The sequence below is a fragment of the Diceros bicornis genome, chromosome 2 (assembly GCF_020826845.1).
Source record: "Diceros bicornis minor isolate mBicDic1 chromosome 2, mDicBic1.mat.cur, whole genome shotgun sequence".
In the NCBI taxonomy this organism is placed as follows: Eukaryota; Metazoa; Chordata; class Mammalia; order Perissodactyla; family Rhinocerotidae; genus Diceros; species Diceros bicornis.
In genome coordinates this window covers 40,261,695-40,286,344 of record NC_080741.1, presented here as the reverse complement: position 1 = coordinate 40,286,344, position 24,650 = coordinate 40,261,695, and the positions used below count along the sequence as shown (strand labels likewise).

At 36.1% G+C, this 24,650-nt stretch overlaps 1 protein-coding gene across 4 annotated transcripts in view; it reads right to left on the bottom strand.

Moving 5' to 3' along the window:
* The window catches only part of GOLGA4 (golgin A4), a 116,986-nt gene that overhangs the window by 57,477 nt on the left and 34,859 nt on the right, over positions 1-24,650 (bottom strand). For 2 of the 4 annotated variants that reach the window (XM_058554982.1, XM_058554991.1), the window contains exons 4-11: positions 22,460-22,774; positions 18,674-18,721; positions 16,177-16,233; positions 9,662-9,760; positions 9,160-9,289; positions 7,862-8,049; positions 7,491-7,574; positions 5,452-5,599 (exon numbers count right to left, since the gene is read on the bottom strand). In XM_058554982.1, the coding sequence (XP_058410965.1) occupies positions 5,452-5,599; positions 7,491-7,574; positions 7,862-8,049; positions 9,160-9,289; positions 9,662-9,760; positions 16,177-16,233; positions 18,674-18,721; positions 22,460-22,774 (1,069 nt within the window). The remainder of the gene's footprint in view (positions 1-5,451; positions 5,600-7,490; positions 7,575-7,861; positions 8,050-9,159; positions 9,290-9,661; positions 9,761-16,176; positions 16,234-18,673; positions 18,722-22,459; positions 22,775-24,650) is intronic. The other 2 variants (XM_058555004.1, XM_058554996.1) reach the window with 2 other exon arrangements.

Genomic DNA, 24,650 nt, shown 5'->3' with positions numbered 1-24,650 from the left:
AAAAACTTTACAGATCTATCCAAAATGTCATGCACCTTACATTAACTATGCAAATTTATCTATTAAATACCTTGAAAATATCAGGCTGATCTTGAAAAATATTAGGCTAAAGCTAAGTAAATTTAATTAAGTTGAAAGTATGATTCTGTAGCAAAGAAATGTGTTCTTCCAGGTGCTGATGTTTTCCAGTAACAGTGACGTTGCCAGGGACAAAAATAAGTGCAGAGCAACAATGATGATCTAGATATATAGATGCACAACTACTACTGTAGAAATGTATCAAGCACCCACAAATGAATGACTATTAAATACATGAAAATCTAATTCCATTTAAAATAATAAATTTTTCCATCAGGTATTCATTAAGTGCCAAAATATGTACATATTACTTATCTAACATGGCAGACAAATTCTACTTTAACTCATTTAATTCTACTTTAACTTTTTTGCCTGAGAAACATGGAATTTTCTTTGTAAAGCTTATTCTAAATACCCATGATAAGAAAAAAAAATAGCCCTTACCCCAGTCCTGTTCATACAAGGCTTGGGAAAGGCACCATGATTCACTTATTGGCATGTGTGGATGCACAAAAATAAGATGTGTTGTGAGACTTAAGACTCCAAGAACACTTTGTTACATAAATTATCAGCAATTAACAAAGCACTTAAACACACATGTGATTTTTGTTATATAAATATGCATATATCTTATACATTATTTAAATACATAAACTCTATTTTAAAGGGTCCTTCAAACATCAAATAAATATGTTCCACTGAATGTCTCTGGTATATCTGGCCTATATTATACAAATGAATAAAAAACTTATTCCCTGCACAAACACAACATGGCAATAAAAAAGCAAAGAATGTTATGAATTAATCTAAGTTTTTAAGTGCAGCCAATCATAAAAAACACATAACTTCAGCAAAGACAGGGTACATGAAAGGGAAACAGGGTTAACAAAAGACAGTGCACTCTGGCAACTTTCCTAATCCAAACAGAATATTTTATTCATTCTGCATAATCGTAGGCAAGAATATTTAAGGTGGGGGGAAGTGTGGTAGGGGTTCTTTTTTTCCTAATGGCTATATTTAAATCACTTAAAGGTAATGAACAAACAAGACTAAAAATATATGGGTAAGAATTTATCCTAAGAAAAAATTCAAAGATGGAATAAGCTGTATACAAAGTTGTTACAGTATTATTCATAATAGTGAAAATATAAAATAATCTAGATGTTGATCAATAGGGAAATGGTTAAGTAAATGATGTACATGCGTTCTGACACAGCCATTAAAATATGTTAGTATTCTAGCAACATGTAAAAGTACTCCTAATATAATGCTCAGTGGAGAAAAAAGGAGCATAAAAAATTGTAGGTACAATATGATTACAATAATAAAGATTGAAAAAAGACTAAATGGAAGTATACTGAACCAACAGTGATGCGTTTTCATTTTATCTATTTTCCATTTTTTTTGGTAATATACTGCATTAATAACTAGACAGCTACTCCCACCTCCTACCCTAATTCAAACATACACACACAAACACACATACACAAAACAGCCAAGATCTAGCATGAACTTTAGTAACATTAACATTCTACCTTGGTGCTGCATTGAAGAGAAAATATTCTAGACAATTAGTAACAATACCTAGCACCTAAAATACAGCATTGTGCACTTAAGCTGAATCACCAAACTTCTCCAAGTTTAAAATCTGGTTATTTGACAATATGACCATCTGTTCTTAAATAATACCTAAAAAGGAATGCTATCAATAGTTGCACTAAAATGCTTGTAACAGATATATTTATTTTTGGTTTTCTTTACCGCTAAAATAAATAATTTTAACAAAACAAGAGTGCTATAGTATCACACTTCAAAAAACATGCCTAACAATTCCACTAGAGAGTAGAATAAGTACTACAGGTTGATATAGCATTCTAAAGTAGGCATGTCACCGTATTCACAGTCTCAGCATTTTATGATAGAATTGTTCTTTTTAAAATCAGACATTCAGATTTCTTTTGTCCTCCAACACATGGGAGACATCACAGTTCATCTACAAAAACTATGAGGAGCAGTACAACAGACTGTTTTCCAAGAAAAGTAGTGGGGAATGTACTTGAGCCAATCTGACCTCCAGAAAAAACGAGCCAAAGAAATTAGTTATTTGTCTACTAATATCTACATGTCAAGAATTACTAAATATACCAGAGTTAAACTTTTTACAGTTGAAAATGCATTAGGAAGGTTCATATTCTCTGATAATTGTTTTACATAGACACATTTGACAACTGCAAGCTTTAATGATGTTAATGTTTCCTTCACATGGCCAGCTCTTAAGTGTTTAGCCTTTGAATTTTAATTCTAAGAAAGAAAGACAAATATTTAATAGAGCAATTAAATTCTCCAAGAGCCAGATGATGTTCACGGAAACTCTACTTCCTTTCAAAGACCTTTTTTTACTTTTAGTACTAAATTAGGATTTTTATGTCAATTAGCATATGCATTTTATATTTGAACTAAGAACCATTTTATATTTGAACAGTTCTGTTCAGACTCAACTAAGACCATTAGATGAAATGTGCTTGGTATGCAAAACTAGTTTTCATTATAGATTTAAAAGTCAGCATCTTCATGGTAGAACGAGTCTGTTACAATTTTCTATCACAGCCCTCAATATAATGACTAAAATAATAATTATGACTACAATGTAATTTTTAAATACCTATAAAAGCACTCATAACTGTGTGGTCCAAAGACTTTTCAAAGTGAATGTACATTAAATAACTTTAAATCATAATTCTCTAAGTATGTATTAATTAATTTTTAATATTTTGACAGTCCTATTAACAAAAGTTTCTCACAGGCTATCAACTTTTTACAAAAATAGTTTTATGAAAATCACATTTAAAGACAAAATATATCTGTTTTGGAGAAGCAAGAGAAGGAAGGCTCTACTATTAAAGAGCTGACTGGAAGAGTTGTCTGGGAAAACACTATCCTACATGTGAATTAACTCTATATTTTGTCTACCTTTTCATCATTTACCCCTTTCAACTTGATATTTATTCATAGGTTTCTACCTCCTCACAAGATGCACCCCAATATTAAAGGAAATTTAATCCCTTAGCCAGCATTATTTTCTCTTGACTGGGTATATTAGTCAACAAAAGCAGTCCTAAACATGGAAAGGCTAGACATGAGAAGCTGAGACTATGCATTAGGTGTTCTGTTCACTGAAAGCAAAACTGTTGAGCAATGTCTCACAACTCTCAAACTGCTTCAACTAAGTTTTCCGAGATTATATTCTGAGGGAAGTTGTCTATTAACATTCTCTGAAGAGAAATTTTCTTAGGTTTATTGGGAACAAATTCATTAACTAAATTCTCCAGCATTATCAACAAAACAACTGCAAGGAGATGGGGAGATATTTACGAGCACATCTGGTGTCAACTAACTACCTCTCTCATCCAGACCCATTCCCCTCCTTAAACCTTACAATCTGGTTTCCAAAATCACTTCTGAAACTGCATCCTGTGAATAAAGTCCTCACCAAATTCAAAGAAATTCAAAGACCTTTTTTAAAGTCTTGCATCCTACCTTCCCTACTTCTGGAAATGCCTTCTATATTCCCCCAAAAAGCATAACTATCCACAATTCCTATGACTTTTTAGGTAACTTTTTTTCCTCATTTATTTCTCTCTGCAAAACTCAAGATCTCTATGGTTAAGAGCACAGACTCTGGACTCAAAACGCCTGGATTCAAATCCTGACTATACACTTACTCCCTGTGCATGAATGTAGGCAAGTTACTTAACTTCTATGTTCTTAGGTTTTCTTATTTGTAAAATGAGGATAATAATAGTACCTATTTCATAGAAATTGTGAGGATTAAATACAAGTACACACAAGTAAATACAAGTAAAGCATTTATAATAGAGTCTTGCATAAAATAACGTAGTGTTGGCCACCAGTAGTAGTAGCAGCAGCAGCAGCAGCAGCAGCAGCACATGCATGTTAAGTGTTAGCAGTAACAGCTGCTGCTGCCGCCGCTACTACTACTACTGTAAAACTTAATCTTTTGGAGAAATCAGCCTCTCCTACAGATTCACCATAGGCTTCAACCTTAAGCTAATGACTCCCAAAAGGTGCTCCAGTTTCTTATTTCCAAGTTCCCACAAGTCAATTTCACTTGGAAAGCTCATGATTGACTCAAATTCAAAGTATCTAAGCAAACTCATCATTTCACTCCATTCTTAAATTTCCCCATTTAGATCTCCTATTCTGACTTCACACTATTTAGTCTCCTAAGCTTAAAACTTTGGAGTCATCTTAGATTCCTACTTTTCTCTGGCCCCTCCAAGTTATCAGATACCAAATTCTGCAGATTATACTCTTCCTATCCTTCCCAGATCCATAATCCTAGTCAATGTGGCCAAAGCTCTAAGTCCCTCAAACCTGGATTTCTACTTTTGCTTCTAAGTTTGACTTCCCACTTTATGTCTTTTCTACACAAAACACTAGCCTCTATCACATTATGTTTTCCTATTACTGGTTTCTTTTTGTCTTGTACACCAAAGTGTACTCACCTTTTACGATTTTAATAGTTTCTTCACAATCCATTTCCCACTTTAGCAAGAATGGTTTTCAGTTGATTCACACACCCACTATGGTCAGTGTGCCTGTTTATGGCATCTGAAATGTGTGCTACCCCCACCTCTCTGTTTGGGTTCATTCTATTCATTATTTGAGGCCCAACTCAAAACTCACATCCTCACCAACCTAAAGGCACTAGTTCATTATGCTATCTCCACTTTCTAACATCCCTCCTTTCTTTCCTAGCATTACCCAGTATTGCACCTTGCTGGTCTCTATACTTTACAGCCTAGCATTTATTTTGTCAAAACACAATGCTATTATGTATAACAATGAATTATTCATTATTCCCTTAAAAAAGCAGAGTATATCTTATACTTTTTGTTTACACCAGAGCATCTAAAAGGTAGCAGTTATTTAATATGTACCATGCTGTGCCTACTTGGGAAGTTCCAAAACTGTAAACCTGAATTTTGATGCTCTAAGGCAATGGTCAGCAAACATTTTCTAGAAAGGGCCGGCCAGTAAATATTTTAGGCTTTGCAGGCCACATATGGTCTCTGTCATATATCCTTCTTTTTTTCAACTACTTAAAAATGTAAAAATCATTCTTAGCTTGAGAATCCTACATCAATAGGCCATGCACAGGCTGAATTCGGCTCATAGACCATAGTTTACCAACTCCTGCCTCCTCTAAGCAACAGTTCTATGTCTTATAAAGAGTCTCTACAGTTAAGCATTTTTATCAATATTTAACTAATTTTTCTAAGTGTTGGTTGGTCAAGCACTTTACATGACTTTTGAGCTCTAACATAAAACAAGTAACCCCTGAGTTCTTACCAGCTCTTTCAGACTTTTCTTTCTGTTCCCGTAATTCTTCTCCTTGGGTAGTCATCTGTTTGATGCGACTACGAAGTTGGGCAATTTCTTCTTCTTTAATTTCCAGGGTTTCATGCATCTGCCGTTTTGTCTCTGCTATTACCATTCCCTAAACAGAAGTGCAGACTCTGAAGTGTTTGTATAACAAAACTGCATCATCAATAGCACATATCAAACTTACTTTGAAAAGGCAGAAACCATAGTATTTCTATAAGTACAGCGTAAGAATTATTTCATTATTTCACAAACTGTGAAGTCTGTGTTCTGCATCATATACTACATACTGGTATTAGTATGTAGTACTACTACTACTGTAGCTGCCATATACTATACTATATACTATACTAATATCAGTTACCTGATATTAGAAATTAGGCACCCCCATTCCTCCAATTTGCTAATTGTTACTATCTTCCCACTCTCTGGATAATCTACACAGGAAATAAAGGTCACTAGGGGGAAAAAGATAATCAAATATTATATATTAAATCAGTCATTCACGACTAACTAAAAAATGGGGGGGTTCAACTTGTCTCTTGAAAAATAAGACTTTGTGACAGCTATTTTACGGCCTTAAGATTATTACCTTACTTCCAGGGTTTGTCAATCCCTGTTTTAGGGTATGACTCTTCCAGATGACTAATATTATAAAAACCAGGTACGTGGGGCATTATTATACAAAATTTCAAAACAAAATCGTGGGCCATCAGTTTCTTCAAAAACCAAATCACAACAGGAAAAAAGAGAGAGAGTGAGAAAGAGAGAGGGCAGTGGAACCTATACATTAAAAGCAGTTTTAAGAGTCATATCAACCAACCGCAATGAAAGAAACTTATTTGGATCCTGATTCATAAAAATGGGGAAAAAAATGTATGAGACAAAAGAGAAAATCTGAAACTTACTAGATAGTTGATCACATTAAGGAATTATTAAATTTTTAGATGTGATCATGATAATGTGGTTATATTACAAAAATAAGGAGTCCTTTATTTTAAAGATATATTAAAATACTTATGGAAGAAATGATAAGATTTCTTGGATTTGCTCTACAACAATCCTGGGTTGAGGATAATGGGGTTTGGGAATGTACAGATGAAACAAGATTAGCCATAGATGCTAACTGTTGAAGCTGGCTGATGGGTTCACAAGAATTCATATTATTAATCTTTCTACTTTTGTAAATATTTTAAGTTTTTCAAAATAAAAAGCTGGTTTTTTTTTTTAAAGTGGGCCTTCATACAGCTTATGGAGTAGAATCTAGCAAAATGATATTAGAGAATGAAAAGAGTACCAATACATTTCAATAACACAACAGCTATGACATGCTCTTAATTACATGGCCACTTAAAATACTATAACTACAGAACAGCATATTAAAGAAAATGGTGGATGGTGTGTTACTACCCGAGGCTGCTTTAAAAAAAGGAACCAAGAACTTGGGGCTGAAAGAGTTAGGTCAAAACTATGTGCCCATGAATTTTTCAGTTGTCTTTGCTGCCATAGCTATAGCTGCTGATCCACCTCTCAACTGCCAATCTCATCTACTATACATTCTAAAATTCATTTGCAGAAATTTCTGTTTATGCTAATAGATACAGTACCACTTCTTTACTTTTTAGGCAATTTATCTGAGAGATTAATCTGTTTCTATTATATTTGAAAGATAATACTTATTCACAGTTAGTAATGCCTTAACTATTAATAATTTAACTTTTCTCTAACAAGTATTTATGTACTATAAATAGATTTCCTTTGCAACAGTTATTCTAATCTATAAATCAAAATGCTGACTGGGATCAAGAAATCTCAGAGAATCAGCTTCACATGATACAAAACTAATGCTAATAGTTATATAAATCTAGAAATTAAAACAAAAAGATTTTTCATGGAAGCAGCTGCAATAATTTTGGAAAGCAGAAGTCTGAATGCTTTCAACTGCTTCCAAAAGGGAATTCTGCGCCCCCTGACAAATTTTAGTATCGTAAGTGTTGTTGTTTTACCTTATCTTGTTCAAGCTGTTCAATTAAGTTCTTTGCATCACGCAACTGAGTGATAAGTTTAGTCTTCTCAGCCATATGAAGCTCCTAAAAAAATTTTAAAAATTCATTTCCATCTCTAATAAAGCTTCTCCTCAAATGAGAACTCTAAACATTTTATCTAATTTGGATACTTCTCATAGTCTAGTAGGAGAAAGTACACAGGATGTCTCAAAAATATGGTAAATGCTAAGAAGCCCAGGGCACTTGGGTGCCCTCTCCATGCTGTCCACAGAGGAAAGGAGAAGGCTTTCCAGAGGAGGTGCAGGCCACACTGGGGCCTGTGGATCTAGCTTTATAGGGCTACATTAAACTAAACTCATTTGCTCTTTTACCTTCATCTTTTCTAGTTCTTGAAGTCTTTCATCTAGTTGTTCTTGCAGTGCTTCTTTTTCACTGGTTAACAGCGTACATTGTTCCTTGTGCGACTGAATTGTTTCCTTACAACGCTGCAGTAGATTCTCTTGACGCTTAACTCTTTGCTGAAGTATTTCCAGTGTTTTAGCAGAAGGTCCATCTCCCCCTATTAACAATAAGGCAGCATAAGCAGGGGCAGTCAGTAAGGAATATAAGGGCTCCCTGCGAACGGTTACTCTATTAGTTCACAGGAGTGTATTCTTATCTCAACACTCTGCTATACGCTGAGCCAGATCAACAAGAGAGGGGCACCCTTTCAAACCTCTACTCTCTCACTATTTGACGCTTATCTGAAGAAGCTGAGTAGTGCATTTACCTCCTCTGTGATTCAACCCCACCCCAAATGACCCACAACACTCAGTAGTTAACTAACATTAACTGAATCCACCCTCCTTAAAAGTCAGTTATGATGATCATCTTTTGTTATTCAAAAGTGCCCCTTTTGTTGTAGCTCCTATCCCAAAAGGACTAATAAAGTATTCCTTCCAACACACTCCAATCTCTTTCCAAAACGAGTTCTGGTAAGTACAGCTTTCTCCATCTCCTTACACTTATGAGTGAAGGTTTCACATTCCAAGGGAATTTCAGGACCCCCTTACAAGTTGGTCACTCAGATAGACAGCTGCTCAGCACTTTACTCTGGCCCTGGCTGGACCAAAAGTTTATCAAACTCTCCTTAAGAGAAAGAGCTAGTAAATAAAAAGTGGGAATTTTACTGAATGTGTACCTCAAAGCTGCAAAGAGTAGGGAGGGCTATAAATGGATTTTAAGAAAAAACTATTCCTTCTTTTACAGTTAGAAAGCAAGTAATAGGGCAAATACAGGCATCTTTGAATATAGAACTATTAACTATGTAAACTTATAGCCAAATAATTACCAACAGCATATTCACTAATCTTGAGCAGAACTGACCTGTTTATACGAAATCTAGCTACTGCCATTATACTGTTTTATTAAACAGTATAATAAATGAATTTCAATACAATGAAAATGCAGTGCTACTCACGGCCTTTCAAGTCTTAAAACGATTACTTAGATACTTTCTACTGAATAACAATGATAATAAAGAAACAAAAAATCTCTTCCATCTTTCTGGAAATGTTAGGATCAAGGACACTTTACTTCTATCTCAGCCCATGTCTACTAGCTTATGCCTTGGAATCTCTCAACATTCTCCTCTAGTTTTTAAATTAACCTTTGACAAGATGAAGCTTACCTACTGGCTCTACATCACTGTCCGTGTTCTCTTTAGTGTCGCCTTCAGCCTGTAGTTCCATCTGTGAGAGTGGTTTTGGTAAATCAATATTCATCGGACCATTTCGTAACCGTTGCTTCAGCAGAGAAACCTAACAAAAAATGTGCTTCATTGGAAAAAATGATTCAAAAGAAACTACGGCAGTAGTACTTTCTTTAAAACAGAGAGAGGATAAAGTAAACAATATCCCTTTTGCTACTGGGGGAAAATTAAAATAAAAAGTTTACTCCCAATGCAGCTGATTTTTATATTTGCTATTTTCAGTGTTACCGTATTAGCCAAAAGATACAGTAAATCAAAAATTATCCTTAAAATCAACTGAAGAAAAGCAAAGAGTTTTAAAAATAGGCCTTTATTTATTTATTTATTTATTTTTACCATCTGGAACGTATGAGATATCCCATCAAAACTCATTTATTTTTCTTTATCCAAAAATTCCACACTTTTTCTTTTCATCTTTTACCTGAGTCTGGAGAACACTAATATACTGATCTTTTTCCTCTAAAGATGCATCAAACTCCTCTTGGAGATGTTTCTTCGCTTGCTGGTCCATTTGAAGCTCCTAAAACATAAAGGACTTTATAGGTAGTTTTCAGTATAAAATAAAAAATACAAACTTGAAGTTTTGCAAGTTTAAAAACATGATCCAGATTTGCATTTCTCTTAAGATAATGTATCAGCAACAATAATTAGAGAATAATCAGCATTTAAAACATTAGTATTTACACCAGCAAGTAATTTTGTTCCTTAAAGAACATGAAGACCCAAGAAGAAAGAGTGTATTTTTGAAGCTATAATGACTGCTGAATTGATAATAATGTGGAGAGAATAAAAAAAATTAATTACTTAACATAAAAGTAAAACTTTATCTTACTTTAAGATATTTTACTACTCGTGCTACCTTATATTCACTTGATCTAAAACTAAATTGTTATATACCAAACAGATAGCCAAAAGAGCCTTCCTCCTCCCAATACATGAAAGTGTTCAATAGCCAAAATCAGAAGCTTCCTCATCTGTAAAGTTAAAAGGTTGAACTAACTGATCACCAACAGTAAAATTTCAAGTTCCTGAAATTACTTAAAATGCTGCTTTCCTTAGGTCATTAATGAGCCCTCCTAACTAAATCCAATTCTCTCTCCCTCTCTGCTATACCAGTTGGCAATAATTACCTCCTCAAGTGCGGTACCTGCTTTCCGTGGCTTCAGGGCTCCTGTCTATATTCCTGTCTCTTACAGTTTCCTCTGTGTCCTTCATCAGTTCTATAGGCATCTTTCCCTCTGGGCTCAGTCCTGTATCCTCAGTGCTTCTCCCTTACACTTACTTCATCAGAATGCTAGAGATTAACATCTGGAACATTTTAGATATCCTATCAAACCCTCTCTATTTTTCTGGGATTCCTACTTTTCTAATTCCCTAAGCTCAAAATATTCAGTCACATTACACTTACCTTTGTTGATCCCTGCATATAATCAAATTCTTTTATTACTTTCTCTACAATGTTTAGGTCCTATCTTTTTCCACATCCATAACAATCTTCCGGATCTCTATAATTTTCGATGATTAATTTCCTTCAGTAGCCTTCTAGAGAGAATTCTTACCTCAAGTCTTCCCCTGATTTAATCCAACCCTCACACATTCACTAGAAAATTTTCCTCAAACAACATTTGCAAGGACTTATAAGCAACGCCCTGTCCTTGCACTGTTTCAAATTTACTAATTCTCAAACCACTGAGGCACTAACTGTCTGGCACTAACTGTCCTCTGTTCTCCCCCACACTGCCACTGCCCCAAGATCTCTAAGCACGTTATTTACGGTTCCTTTTGCTAAAGACTCCTGGCTTGACTTCCCCTCACAGCAGTCTCCAAATGCTGGTCTTTGAATCAGGACTTGCCAGAACGAAGTTTTCACAAACCCATAGTGAAACAAGAAACAGAGACCAATGTAGAGAGTCTTTCTTAGATCTAAATTTCTTTCATTTAAACAACTGTACTTTATTCTGAGAATATGTCCTTCCTAATTTTTTTATTATTAAAGAACACTTTATTTCATGAAAAAATATCAGTAAAAGAATCTGGCTCTTTATTCTCGATGTCCTTAGTTGAAAAAATACAAGTTAGCAGCCCTATGACAATTATCCTTTCCTCTATTTCTGGAAGGAACTGGAGGTAATATTTCAGCCTATGAAATCCAAAAGTCTGGAAAGCACTGTCCTCCATGACTTTGCACAGGCCAATTCTTTAAGTCTGAAACAGCTGTACCTCTCCTTACCAGCAATGCAGTCCTTTACTTTCTTTAAAATTCATTTCTTATACATAATTTTCTACACCCTACCGTACTAGACTCTGTTGTATGGCATCCCTAACAGCCCATAAAAACTCTCCAATTTAGGGCCGGCCCTGCAGCTTAGCGGTTAAGTGCACGCGCTCCGCTGCTGGCGGCCCGGGTTCGGATCCCGGGCGCGCACCGACGCACCGCTTCTCCGGCCACGCTGAGGCCACGTCCCACATACAGCAACTAGAAGAATGTGCAACTATGACATACAACTATCTACTGGGGCTTTGGGGACAAAAAGGAGGAGGATTGGCAATAGATGTTAGCTCAGAGCCGCTCTTCCTCAGCAAAAAGAGGAGGATTAGCACGGATGTTAGCTCAGGGCTGATCTTCCTCACAAAAAAAAAAAAAAAAAAACAACCTCTCCAATTTATACTATAGTTTTCAGGTTTTGAATGTTTTCATCTCCTCATCTAGATAAGAAGTCCTTGGATACAAGGGCAGCATCTCCCTCCTGCTATCTTACACTATTCTACCACTAAGCACTCCATTAACAATAAAGACTATAGTGATAAAGGAACTTAGGAGTTGTCTACTTAGATCCCAACTATAGCCCACAGGCTGCCTGGCCAACTCTCCATCATATCCATAATAGGGATCTCACTAGCTCCAGAACTGAACCCTGGTATCTGGAGTCACTTCTCACTTTCAAAAAGTTCTTCTGATTAGACCCTTGGGGTCATCAAGAACAAATCTAACACCTTCTTCCATATGACACCACTTCCAAACTCTGAAGTCAGGCAAAATCAAACCCTGATTTTTCTCCCCCAAAATCTGATTTTCCCCCACTATTCCCCATCATCTCAGCAAATGACACCACTACTCACTGTCACTCAAGCCAAAAACTCTGGAGTCAACTTTGACTCCTCTCTTTTTTCCCCCATGTTCAATCATCAGCAAATCATATTGGCACTACCTTCAAAGTAGGTATCAAATCTGACCATTTCTCACCACCTCTATCTCTACCACTACTACTGATAGAAGAGTCTTAAAATTGGCTCCCATTTTCATTCTTATCCCCCACAATCTATTCTTCAAAGAGTAGCCAGTCTCTGACCACCCTCTCTAAGGCCTCACTCAACCTTCATCCCTTTACGCTTGCTTTATTTTTCCTAATAGAACTATTTACTACCTGACAGTGTGTTATGTATGTATGTACGTCTTACCCATTAGAAAATAAGCTTCATTAGGTCAAGGATTTTGTCTTATCCACCCTTATATATTCTGTATCTAGGTATGTGTGTATAGATAGATAAAATAATCCAGGTATTTAGTAGGTCTGGCATAATAAATATTTATTGAATAAAAACAATGTTCCTTGGTCTTCTCACGTAACATATCCCCAGCTTTTCCAACCACTCCTAAGAGGACATGATTTCAAGTCTCCGTACCATTCTGGTCAGTTTTTTTCTTTTTTAACATTCTATCAACTTGACTAAACCCTTTCAAAAAAAAGAAAAAGACAAGTGATGCCAAGTACTGATTCTAAAGTCCAATCTTAAAATTCAGTATCTTACTGGGGAAAAAAGTCTGCATGTTAGCCACTTATAGACAAAAAAAAAATGTTCAAGATTTAGTATTATCTGACAGTCTACATATCAACCTCAATCATCCAAACTATTTTGTGAAAATGTAAGCTTATGGAAGAAAAGTAACTCTTTCAGAAATCTAAGCAAGCTGTATTTCCAATTTAGGTTTAAATCAGTAATGATTTAGAAAATATTTTCAACTTAGTTTATCTGCCATCAAATATAGTCAATAGGCTCCCCTCCAGTTAACTGCTTAAACTAGGCCCTCTTCAAGTCACAAGAATAAGACACTGAAGTGTAATGAAATTGAAATTTTTAGCACAATAATAAATAGCTCTATAATATTACTAAATATAACAACTAATTCAATAATTCTCCTATTGTTGGCCATTTAGACTGTTTCCAAATTTTGGCAAACCCTAGGATTAACGTTTGTATGCATAAGTTTTACAAGGTCTTTCTGATTACTTTTTTAGAGAGAAATTCTGAAGAGTGGGATGTATCAAATACCTTGAACTGTTTCACTATTTTTTATCTCAGTCCTATGTTACCCATTATGTTCAGAGGTGATTTCAAGTTGCCAAAAATGAACCCTCCCTCACTGAAGTTAGCTTTGAGAACAGCAATTGCTTATAATGAACTGCATCTGAATGAGCCAGGAAAAAGTACATGCCAGGCACGAACAGAAGAACAGAGAAAGGAGGAAACATCAAAGACAATGTCTTCATTTATTCCCCATTTAACTGGCCTTAAAAGGAAAGCAGAGAACTCTCTCTACTTAGATGAGCTCATAATTTGCATAGTATAATTACCTTTTCCTCAGTATGATATTCCTGTTTAATATCTGTTCATGTTATAAGATTCAAATCAGGCAAAGAAAATTACAGGTATCTGTTGGAAATATTTTTATTTACCTTTTTATTTCTTTATCTGATTCATTAAAAATATTTAATATGCCAGATATTGACATTAGACATAATATTTGCCTGTACAATCATACATTGCTTAACAACGGGAATGTGTTCTGAGAAATGCCTCATTAGGTAATTTCATCATTGTATGAACATCATAGAGTGTACTTACACAAACCTAGATGGTATAGCTTATTATACACCTAGGTTATATGGTACTAATTTTATGGGACCACCGTCATGTATATGGTCCATCATCAACCGAAACATCATTATGCAGTGCATAACTGTATAGTGCTACATTTTGTCCTCCAGAAAATACTAGGAGAGATGTTCATGGATTCTATTGATGCATATGCTCATAACCACATGGGGAAGAAATAAAATACTTTAGAATACTTTCTGAATATCTTAATATAGCAAAATAAAGATATTATACTCAATTTTGGCCTGTCTAAATCAAAGTACTAATGAAACTGTGTATAACTTCTATTTAGACTTTAATCCCAAAGAAACAAAACATTTTATGATTTATATTATCCTGAATGTTTAATTAAGTGGTAATCATGATTTTATGGCTTATATTATTTAGTTGCAGGAAATTTTTCTCTTCATGAACAGAATTAAAAGTATTTGGAACTCTCACCTATCTTAGTACTTACATATATAAATTACTGAATAAATTTTTCTTTATGTAACTGGAACAAGGGTTATAGTTCAGACATATATCTTAGCTACTACTAAAATAGTTTAGATATGTACCAAGTGGGAATTTACTATATAGCCTCTAGACCCCTTGTTTCTCCTCCTTTCTCTTATTAGCTGTCTCCTGGCCTCATTTTTTGGTGAACATTAAATATACTTATAGAACAAATATACCACAAGGGTTAAAAGGGAAAGAATACGGATGTAATGGCTTATGATCTAACAATATAACATTCTATCTAACAGAATGGGAATAGCATGTAAAAATTTATTCTTTTTAGGGGGCCAGGCTAGTGGTTAAGTTCGGCATGCTCTGCTTGTCAGCCATGCTGTGGTGGCAACCCACATACACAATACAGGACGACTGGCCACAGATGTTAGCTCAGAGAGAAACTTCGTCAAGCAAAAAGAGGAAGATTGGCCATGGATGTTAGCTCAGGGTGAATCTTCCTCAGCAAAAAAAAAAAATTAATTTCAGTAATCATAACTGATGGTAGTAGTAGTAGTAGTATTCCAAGACTGTTGTGTTTATAATTTGGGATAAGACAAATGAGTAATTTTGGATCTTCTAATTTATCATCAGATTCTACAACAGATAAACAGTAAGGAAAAGAAAGGGATGCAGGGATGTGTACATTTAGAGGCTTAAAAGATACATCAAAAAATTTCTTACATGGGCAAGACTATAGTGTATAGGGGTGTACACTTAGGTGTTAAAACCTTAAAGAGACACAAGAAAATACAATAAAAGTCAGGATAGTAGAATTTTTGGAGAAAGGGAGAGGCTTATGATTGGGTTGGGAAACACAGAGGGGCCTTTGGAGTGGCTGGCAACATTCTATTTCTTGACCTTGGTGGTGTTACAGTAGTGTTCACCACATACATGTAAGCTATATAGTTTTTGTGCATGATTTTCTATATCTGTTTTATTTTATAATTAAAATATTTAAAAATGTTTATGATAAGTGATATAGCAGAGATACAGAATGCTATCCTCCAACCAATATAAGCCAATATTCTCCACCCTTCTCAAGACAGAATAGAAGCAGAAATTAGTAAAGCATGATTCCAAATGATAAATATTTGCCTGGATTCTAATACTTCACTGTACAAATTACCCCCCCAAAATTACAATGAACATAATTTTTATTTTATTTTACCAAAAAGATTGTTGGCTAGGAAAAACAAAAAGAAACTAAAATACTTAATAGAAGGGACAGTTTAGCCTTGGAAGTTACCACTGACTGTTCATGTGGGCAAATGATCTTCTATTGCTAAGTAAGACATTCTTATTTCACTAATTCTACCAACAACATATATCTTAGGAGGACTACAAAAATAAAACTGTAAGAACTGATCCCTGGTCTTATAGGCTGGGCTGGTTAGTTATTACTGTAACTAATGAAGTGCATATGAAACTATCCCAGAACATACAATAGTTTTGATAAATATGAGAGATTTAATCACTATTCTCAAAGTACTAATCACCACAACTTACCTCTCTTAATTCTGCAATTCGCCGAAGTGCTTTATCCTGACTCTGGCTTAATATACCCTTTAATTAAAAATTAAAAAAAACTGATTCAAATAGCTGCATGACACAGTAATACAAAGCAAGTCAAAAATAATTATCTTTACAATATTACAACTGTTTATCCAAAAATAACCTGAGGATGGAGGACAGGACTGAAAATGTTAAGGATATGACCATGCGGAAAATTTGTCAGAAGTTAAATCATGATGTTACAGAACAGACTGCATTGTGGCTATCGTAGTGGTTATACAAACCACAGTAAACCAAACAAAAGTCAATGTTACAGTATGTTAATTTTAAAAATAAAATTTTTTTATACTTAAATTCCAAATGTAATTTATTTCACTGTAGCCTATAACATGTGGAAGAAGTCAATGACTAGCCTGTTCTAAAAATTTTTGTGACTTAACAAAATAGTCCTTTTCTATATTAAAAAAAAACATTGTCCAGGAGAAAACTGCAAAGAGAACTATACAGATAGCTAAATTAATAATCATATACAAAAATAAAGAAGCTAAAAGAGTAATATTGAAAGACAAAATGACTCATCCTTTCCTGGGAGCAGAGGGTGCTTTTCACTAGTAGAGGAAATTAAACCTGGAAAGTTATCGTCTAGGGGAAACAAAGTAATTGTATATTCATGCACTGTATAAACATAGAGAGGTAAAGAAATGGGGTAATCTGGAGCCTGGAGCTTCTCTGGCTTGTGTGGACTCACAACAAAAAAACGGAGATACAGGTATGCAAATGGTTTGCTTATGACCCAGGCGAGTGTAACTGGGTTGTATTTGTGGGGCCTTATAAGAGAATAAAACAAAAACCAAAGGCTTTTTTTTTACCCCTAAAGCCATGAACACAGGTTTTGTTTAGTTTCAAATACAAATTTTTAAACGTAGGAAGATACAATGCTGAGAAGGACGAAAAATTGCAGTGCATTATTTACAAGCACCCACTCTGCAGTCTAACTGCCAAGAAGTGGATCCTGGCTCTCCACCTCTTACAAGCTGTGCAACAATAAAGAAGTCCCTTTCCTCACAGGAGTGGTTTAGGGACTAAATACACCATAATGCCTAGCACACAGTAGGAGCTCAATAAATGTTAACAAGTATGAACAGCACTGGTAATAGTGTTGGCAGTATTTACATTTAATTTCATTGCATCTATTAAAAGCACATTTGCCTATTTAATAAAGAGGTTTCTAGGCATGCACACATGGGCACGTATACATGTGTAGGAAAGAATGCAAACCATTGAATTTTATCTCCAATACCCTTTATATTTGGGACTATGCAACCACAATTCTCTACTGCCACTTAGTGGTAGAGTTACATACATCTAGAAATAAAAATCTATAAACAATTCATAGAAACACAAGCAAGGTACTCACAGAACTTAGGAATATGACCTTTTGAGAATGAATTTATGGAAAATTAATAATACAATGGATTAAATCAGAACTATCCTCCACTTTGATAGAACTCATGGTTAAGAAAATATTATCAAACTAAAAACTCTATTTGTAATAATCTCATTTCCATATTTGTTATGGACAATTAAAACACTGAATCAGAATAACTGCTGTTACCATTGTGAAATGATTATATTCCCAGACCAAAGCCAGAAAATTTAATGTTGTACTTAATGGAAATTAATATTTATGGCAAGTTAAATATTTAAAAATAACGTATATGGGGAAAATGACTAATTTTACCAAAACTCGTTTTAGAAACAACTTTTGGTTATGTAATTAGTGTCTTTAAATGGGACAAAACACTAAACTGTTTTAAATAACTTTTATGTAAAAAAATAAGACTACATTTTATAAATAATACAGCAAACTGCTGGCACCATTTGAACTGGACTGGCTATTTCCCCTTAGCTTTGATGTGTGAATTATCACCTGGGATACCTGGTGGGAAATTTCTAGCCACAAACAGGATGACATAGTGGGGTTGGGGTGGGTCACCCAGAAGAACTATAATAGCTTCTTCTCTCTACACACTTAACCAAGAGCTTTACAAGCAGCAGCCTCAAGGAAATAGAAGAGAGGATGCTTGGGCTTGGACTCTGATATACTGATAAGAAACAGAGATGTCTTGCAGGTATTTTATAAGTAGAAGGGAAAGTTTAGAATGTTGTATGTCTCTTTACCACTAAAACAAAATGCAACCTGCAGACTAAGACACTAAGAAACATTCTTGAAAGAGGCAAACATGCCTTAAATCCAAACATCTTAAACACTGTAGGGATCCCAAACTCAAGGCTTCATTCCTATCAGAGGTAAAATCTCTAGATCTGTCACGCACTCTCTTTATCAAATCTCCAGTAATGGTAAAGCAGGTTAAATACTTAGATCATATGGAGAATTATTACAAGTGATGGTTAGAACTATCTTACTATAAGATCCTTTCTAATTTTAAAATTATGTATGAATCAATATCACAGCCAACAAATCACTTACTTGTAGCTTTTTCTTCTCTCTCTGAAGAGTCTGATAAGCTGTAACAAGCTAAAATAAAGAAAAAGTCACCAATAACATTAGTCATTCCTAAATAAATGCAATTATTCTAAACTCTGCTAAAACATCTCATTGCAAAAATCAAAAAATAAATCAGAAGAATCCTTTCCCAGACAATTCAACCTAATTGGATGCATATACAGTCAAAACTAAATAACATGGGCCGGCTCCATGGCTTGGCAGTTGGGTGCGCACGCTCCACTACTGGTGGCCCAGGTTCCGATCACGGGCGCGCACCGACGCACCGCTTCTCTGGCCATGCTGAGGCTGCGTCCCACATGCAGCAACTAGAAGGATGTGCAACTGTGACATGCAACTATCTACTGGGGCTTTGGGGAAAAAAAAAAAAGGAGGAGGATCGGCAATGGATGTTGGCTCAGAGCCGGCCTTTCTCAGCCAAAAAAAAAGAGGAGGATTAGCATGGATGTTAGCTCAGGGCTGATCCTCCTCACAAAAAACAAAAATAAAAAATAAATTAAAAAAAAAACTAAATAACATAGGAAATATATTTCTAAAAAATAAAATGTAACTTGACTCTCTAAATAAAGATATTAAATCTCTATTTGATTTCACTTTAGACACATACCTCTTTAAATTTCAGTACCTAATTCTTAGGTGGGGATTACAGCCAACTTGCCTAAAGGCAGGAGGCTACCCAAACTGTAGTCACAAGCAGCACCATCAGCAACAGCATCACCTGGGAGCTTGCTAGAAACAGAATTTCTTGGACCCCACCCCAAACTAAGTGAATGAGAATTAGGGGAGGAAGGGTGGAAAGATAGGAATGTGTATTTTAACAAGCTTTCCAGGTGATTTTTTTGCTTTGGGCTATAATAGACCATGTAATTGATCTCTAAAAGTTCCTTCTGGTTGTAGAATCTGTGACTATGCCTGTGTAAAAATCTGAAGAAAAGAGGGGCCGGCCCGGTGGCGCAAGCGGTTAAGTGCGCGCGCTCCGCTGCGGCGGCCCGGGGTTCGCTGGTTCGGATCCCGGGCGCGCACCGACGCACTGCTTGGTAAGCCATGCTGTGGCGGCGTCCCATATAAAGTGGAGGAAGATGGGCACCAATGTTAGCCCAGGGCCGTCTTCCTCAGCAAAAAAAAAAAAAAAAAAAAGAGGAGGATTGGCGGATGTTAGCTCAGGGCTGATCTCCTCACAAAAAAAAAAAAAAAAAAAATCTGAAGAAAAGAACCCATAACCAACAGATGAAAACCGGTAATTGAGGTACTAAAGAGATGTTTAACCACTTAACCTAAATAGCATATTTAAACATTCTAGTACAATTTGATGAAATTATGAATTAAGAAATCTTTTTAAACCTGTAAATTACATAGCATTACTCATCTGAAGGCTAAGCACCCAGCTCCAACGAATTATTTGGACCCGACTTTAGAAGTGTTAGTGGTCTCTCAAGAGATAGGCTGCAGCTTTAGGAGGAAGCGCTCCCCTATTCTGAGCCTTGCCATCTTCCTAGGAAGGCTGCTGTGTACCCCTAAATGCCTCTATTGGTGTCTTGCGTCAAGAGGCAGGCAGCAATGGAAGGTGAGTCCAGCAACAGAGATAAAGAATACAAAAAACAGAGCCAGCCTAGCGCTTAAAGTTCGGCGCACTCCACTTCAGCGGCCTGGGTTCGGTTCCTGGGCACAGAACCACACCACTCATCTGTCAGGAGCCATGCTTTGGCGGTGGCTCACACAGAAGAACCAGAAGAACTTACAATTATACACAACTATGTACTGGGATTTTAGGGGGGAAAAAGGAGGAAGATTGGCAACAGATGTCAGTGTAGGGTGGAGCTTCCCCTGAAAAAAGAAGAATATAAAAAACTAAGTTCTGCCTAAGACCAGGACCCTCCCTTATTACCTTAAAACTAGACAGGAAAACGGTGCTCAAAAAGGAGGTAGTGGTGGAAGAGTAACTCGACAATCAGAGGTCACTTACAGCACTATTTCACCCTAGGGACCTACAGTAGCAAGGGAAGGTAGAGACAAAGACTACGGGCTCTTTTCACCCCTAATAAGCTGCATGACTCTAGCTGAGGTAGCCAAGAATAGTAGAAACAACCAAGAAGACCTAGAATCAAATCCAGACGCTGTCAACTGCAACCCACGTGACCTTAAGCACGTTACTTAATCTCTATGATTTAGTCTCTATGAATCTCTAATCTCTATCCTACAAAATAGAGCTAATTAATATTTATTTCATAAAGATGGTGCAAAATTAAATGGCACTATAAATATAAAATGCATAGTGTCTTGCACACTTAAACACTAATTTTACTGCTGCCCTAGCTTCAAACTTAAAAGTTAGTAAGTTAGTGAAAATAACATAAACTGAAACAAACAAAAAAAACTCAGGACCGTTATTAACTTTGACAGAAATAAAAAATAAAACGGAAAAAAAATTAAAAAAAAAAAAAAAGGCACCTGATTCCACAAGTGCCTCATGAGATGCATGAGACACATGGCTTTCATGTCTCAGTTACATCTCTGGGTTCTAGCCAGTCAATAGATTTTAGCCTAATAATTCCTTCCTATTTTGTCAGTACTTTATAACCTTAAAAAGATATTTTACAGGGGCCGGGCCAGTGGCGCAAACGGTTAAGTGCACACACTCCGCTGCGGTGCCCCGGGGTTCGCGGGTTCGGATCCCGGGCACGCACCGACGCACCACTTGTTAAGCCATGTTGTGGTAGTGTCCCATATAAAGTAGAGGAAGATGGGCATGGATGTTAGCCCAGGGCCAGTCTTCCTCCACAAAAAAGAGGAGGACTGGCATTGGATGTTAGCTCAGGGCTGATCCTCCTCACAAGAAAAAAAAAAAAAGATATTTGACATATTTCATCCAGGGGTTTTTTGCTGTTTTTGGCTACAGGGTAAAACTACTCATATTGTAGTCATAATTGGAACTAGAAGTTGTGGCTACTTTATATATTAACCTTGAACTTTATTATTCATTAATTAAAATTAACTATAATGCTGATTTACAAACTGTTAGGACAATAAAACATTACACATTCTTTAAAAAAATAAGCCATGGGCAACTTGCTCCAGAAAGGCTTTCCCGAGGAAGAATTGTTTTAACTGCACAGGACAGGGAGAGCAACATACATAACTCAGCCCAAAGGGAAGGTGCTACATTCCTGAAGGACAGAAAAGACAGATGGAGCACCTCTATTTCCTTCCTCTTTTAGACCAAACAGGGAGTGTCATCCTCAAGGGGTTTAGCAGTTAAAAGATTCATTTAAGGCAAAGTTTAAATGTAGGTACAATGAAAGTGAACCAAATGTGTCAGAAAATCAGACTCCCTAAAACATAACTGGAGTCAGTAATAACGGGAATTTGGGTGGCAGAAGTGGTCATTTTGGAGCCACAGCACTTAACGGTGAACAATAGAGGGGGTTTGAGGAGGAAAGACAACGAACTCTGCACTGGGCGTCCAAGTGACCTTGGAGAGAGGAGTTGGTAAAGGAAAGGGGCATAGAATGTGAGAACCAGAAGGCTACAGATAACAATCTTCTCCAAAATTTTACTAAGAGTCTTGCCAAAGGGCCCCTGTAACACTGAAATTCTTTAACTAGATATTGCCATAGATTACCCACCATTAGTAACCAGCATATCTAGGGAATCAACAGTTTACCCAACCACAAGAGTAAAAGCCATACAATAATATGAATTAGAGAACAAGAGGAAGAAATTTTCATACAGGCAAAAAAGTCAAGCTCTTACCTCAGAACATTTGCCTTTGTAGCTATTCAGCCTTCGTTCCATTCTTCGCAACCACTGAATCAACTGTTCTTTGTTGAGACTGTCTAAATTCCCTAGTGAGTCTTCAGCCTCACTCTCCATATCAGAGGGTGGATCAAAAGTGGCAGCAGAAGAGTCCAGGTCAAATCGATTCAGGGACTCTCTGGAAGGTGTTCGTGCCAAAGACTCTTTAGAAGAAGATCGGAATAGAGACTCCTTTATTGGACTTCGAAACAAAGACTCCACAGAAGGCACCCGGAGTTGGAGCTTCTGTGCAAAAGACTGTGTGTCATCTGACTGCAAGCAAAACCAAACAGAACATGTGTGTTAAAATACACATTTAGACTTCTATTATTCCCTATCAAAAGCAATAATCTCTTAAAAGCTCTAATAAATTTAATTTATATTCCTGACATTTTACATAATACACTGTTTTCTGAAAAACAAGAGACACCTGGTTATTTCGGAAAGAGCACTGGACCTGGAGTAAGAGGACTGGGGTAGCTCCCAGGTCTGTCACTGAGCAGTGGAATGAACTTCATTAAGTCACATCCCTTCATTTTGCACATCTTTAAAAAAGAAAGAAGTCATACTTTCCCTGCTGATCTCACAGGTGTGCTGTGACCATTCATCCACTAAATTGTAAGATCCTTGGAGGCAGTGACCATCTGTATTGCCAGTATACACCCACTGCCTAAAATGTGGGTATATATGAAGTGTGAAGTGTGTGGCTGAAATCAAGTAGGCTTTATCTGGAGTCTTCATGGAGGCGCTGATTCCTGATCACTCTTCTCAACAAAAGAGGGGAATGGAGGCAGAGGGAGGGTAATGTATAGTGAGCCCATTTTGTTCAATAAGAGAATGCCAGGCAGCGTTGGCTAGTGACATCTAACTCTGATCTACTTACCATTCTGTCTACTGGGAGTAAAAATAGCATTAAAAAATCACGACGGACAGTTGAAAAGTCTGAGCTAGAGTCCCTCCGCACAGATCAATAAGTCCGATGTTAGAAACAGTGATAAGCAAGAGCCACCATTCTCTTAATTAATTTGAATAATAACGCATTAATTTGAATAATAACAACGAAATATAACTTAATTCAACAAACTGTTCTAAGCTGCATTATTTTGTTCTAGTGGCAATAGTCAGTATTTATCAGGTATTTCCTAGAAGCTCATTCTCATTAGTGCAACAGGGTCACCCACAAGATCTCAAAAATGCCAGGAATGAAATGCTCAGGGGAGACTGAGGTCATCTGTAGGCAAACATTACAGGAAAACAAAAAATTCCCTTTAGTATACAATTAAAAAAATCAAACCAGGAATACTTTACTCATGGATTTTAGAGATTTAATAATAGTTTTAGGCGAGGCGGGAGTAAGTAAGAGGGGATAACATGCCCCACCTCCTTCATATGCACGGAGATTTATCATAGGTTGTTTATAACAGTAAAAACTGGAACAACCCAAATGTTTATACTAGAGGATACATTACATAAATTAAAATACATGGAAGGAGGGTCAAGACATACTATTAAATGGAAAAAATCAGGTTATAAAACAACATATATATTCTGAATTAATTTTGATTTAAAGTACAGTCATGCATGGCTTAACGACGGGGATACATTCTGAGAAATGTGTCATTAGGCGATTTCATCGTTGTGTGAACATCGCAGAGTGTACTCATACAAACCTAGATGGTATAGCCTACTACGCACCTAGGCAATATGGTACTAATTTTTTTTTAATTATTTTATTGAGGTCATATTCGCTTATAACACTGTGTAAATTTCAGGTGCACATTATTATACTTCAGTTTCTGTGTAGACTGCATCAGTAGTCTAGTTTTTCCGTCACCATACACACATGCCCCTTCATATATGGTACTAATCTTATGGGACCACCGTCATATATGCAGTCCATCATTGACCAAAATGTCATTATGCAGTGCATGACTGTAATTACATATACTTTTCAATTTATATATATTTACACAAACACCTGTAGAACCAGGTCATTAAGGACAAACACCAAAAGTTAACAGTGAGTGGTTCTGAGTGGTAAGATTTTAGGTGATCTTTATTTTCATTTTTATATTTTCCTGTTCTTTCTATTTTTCCTTCATAATGTACAAGTTTTACCTTTATACTGCAGGGGTGGAAAAGGTCTTAA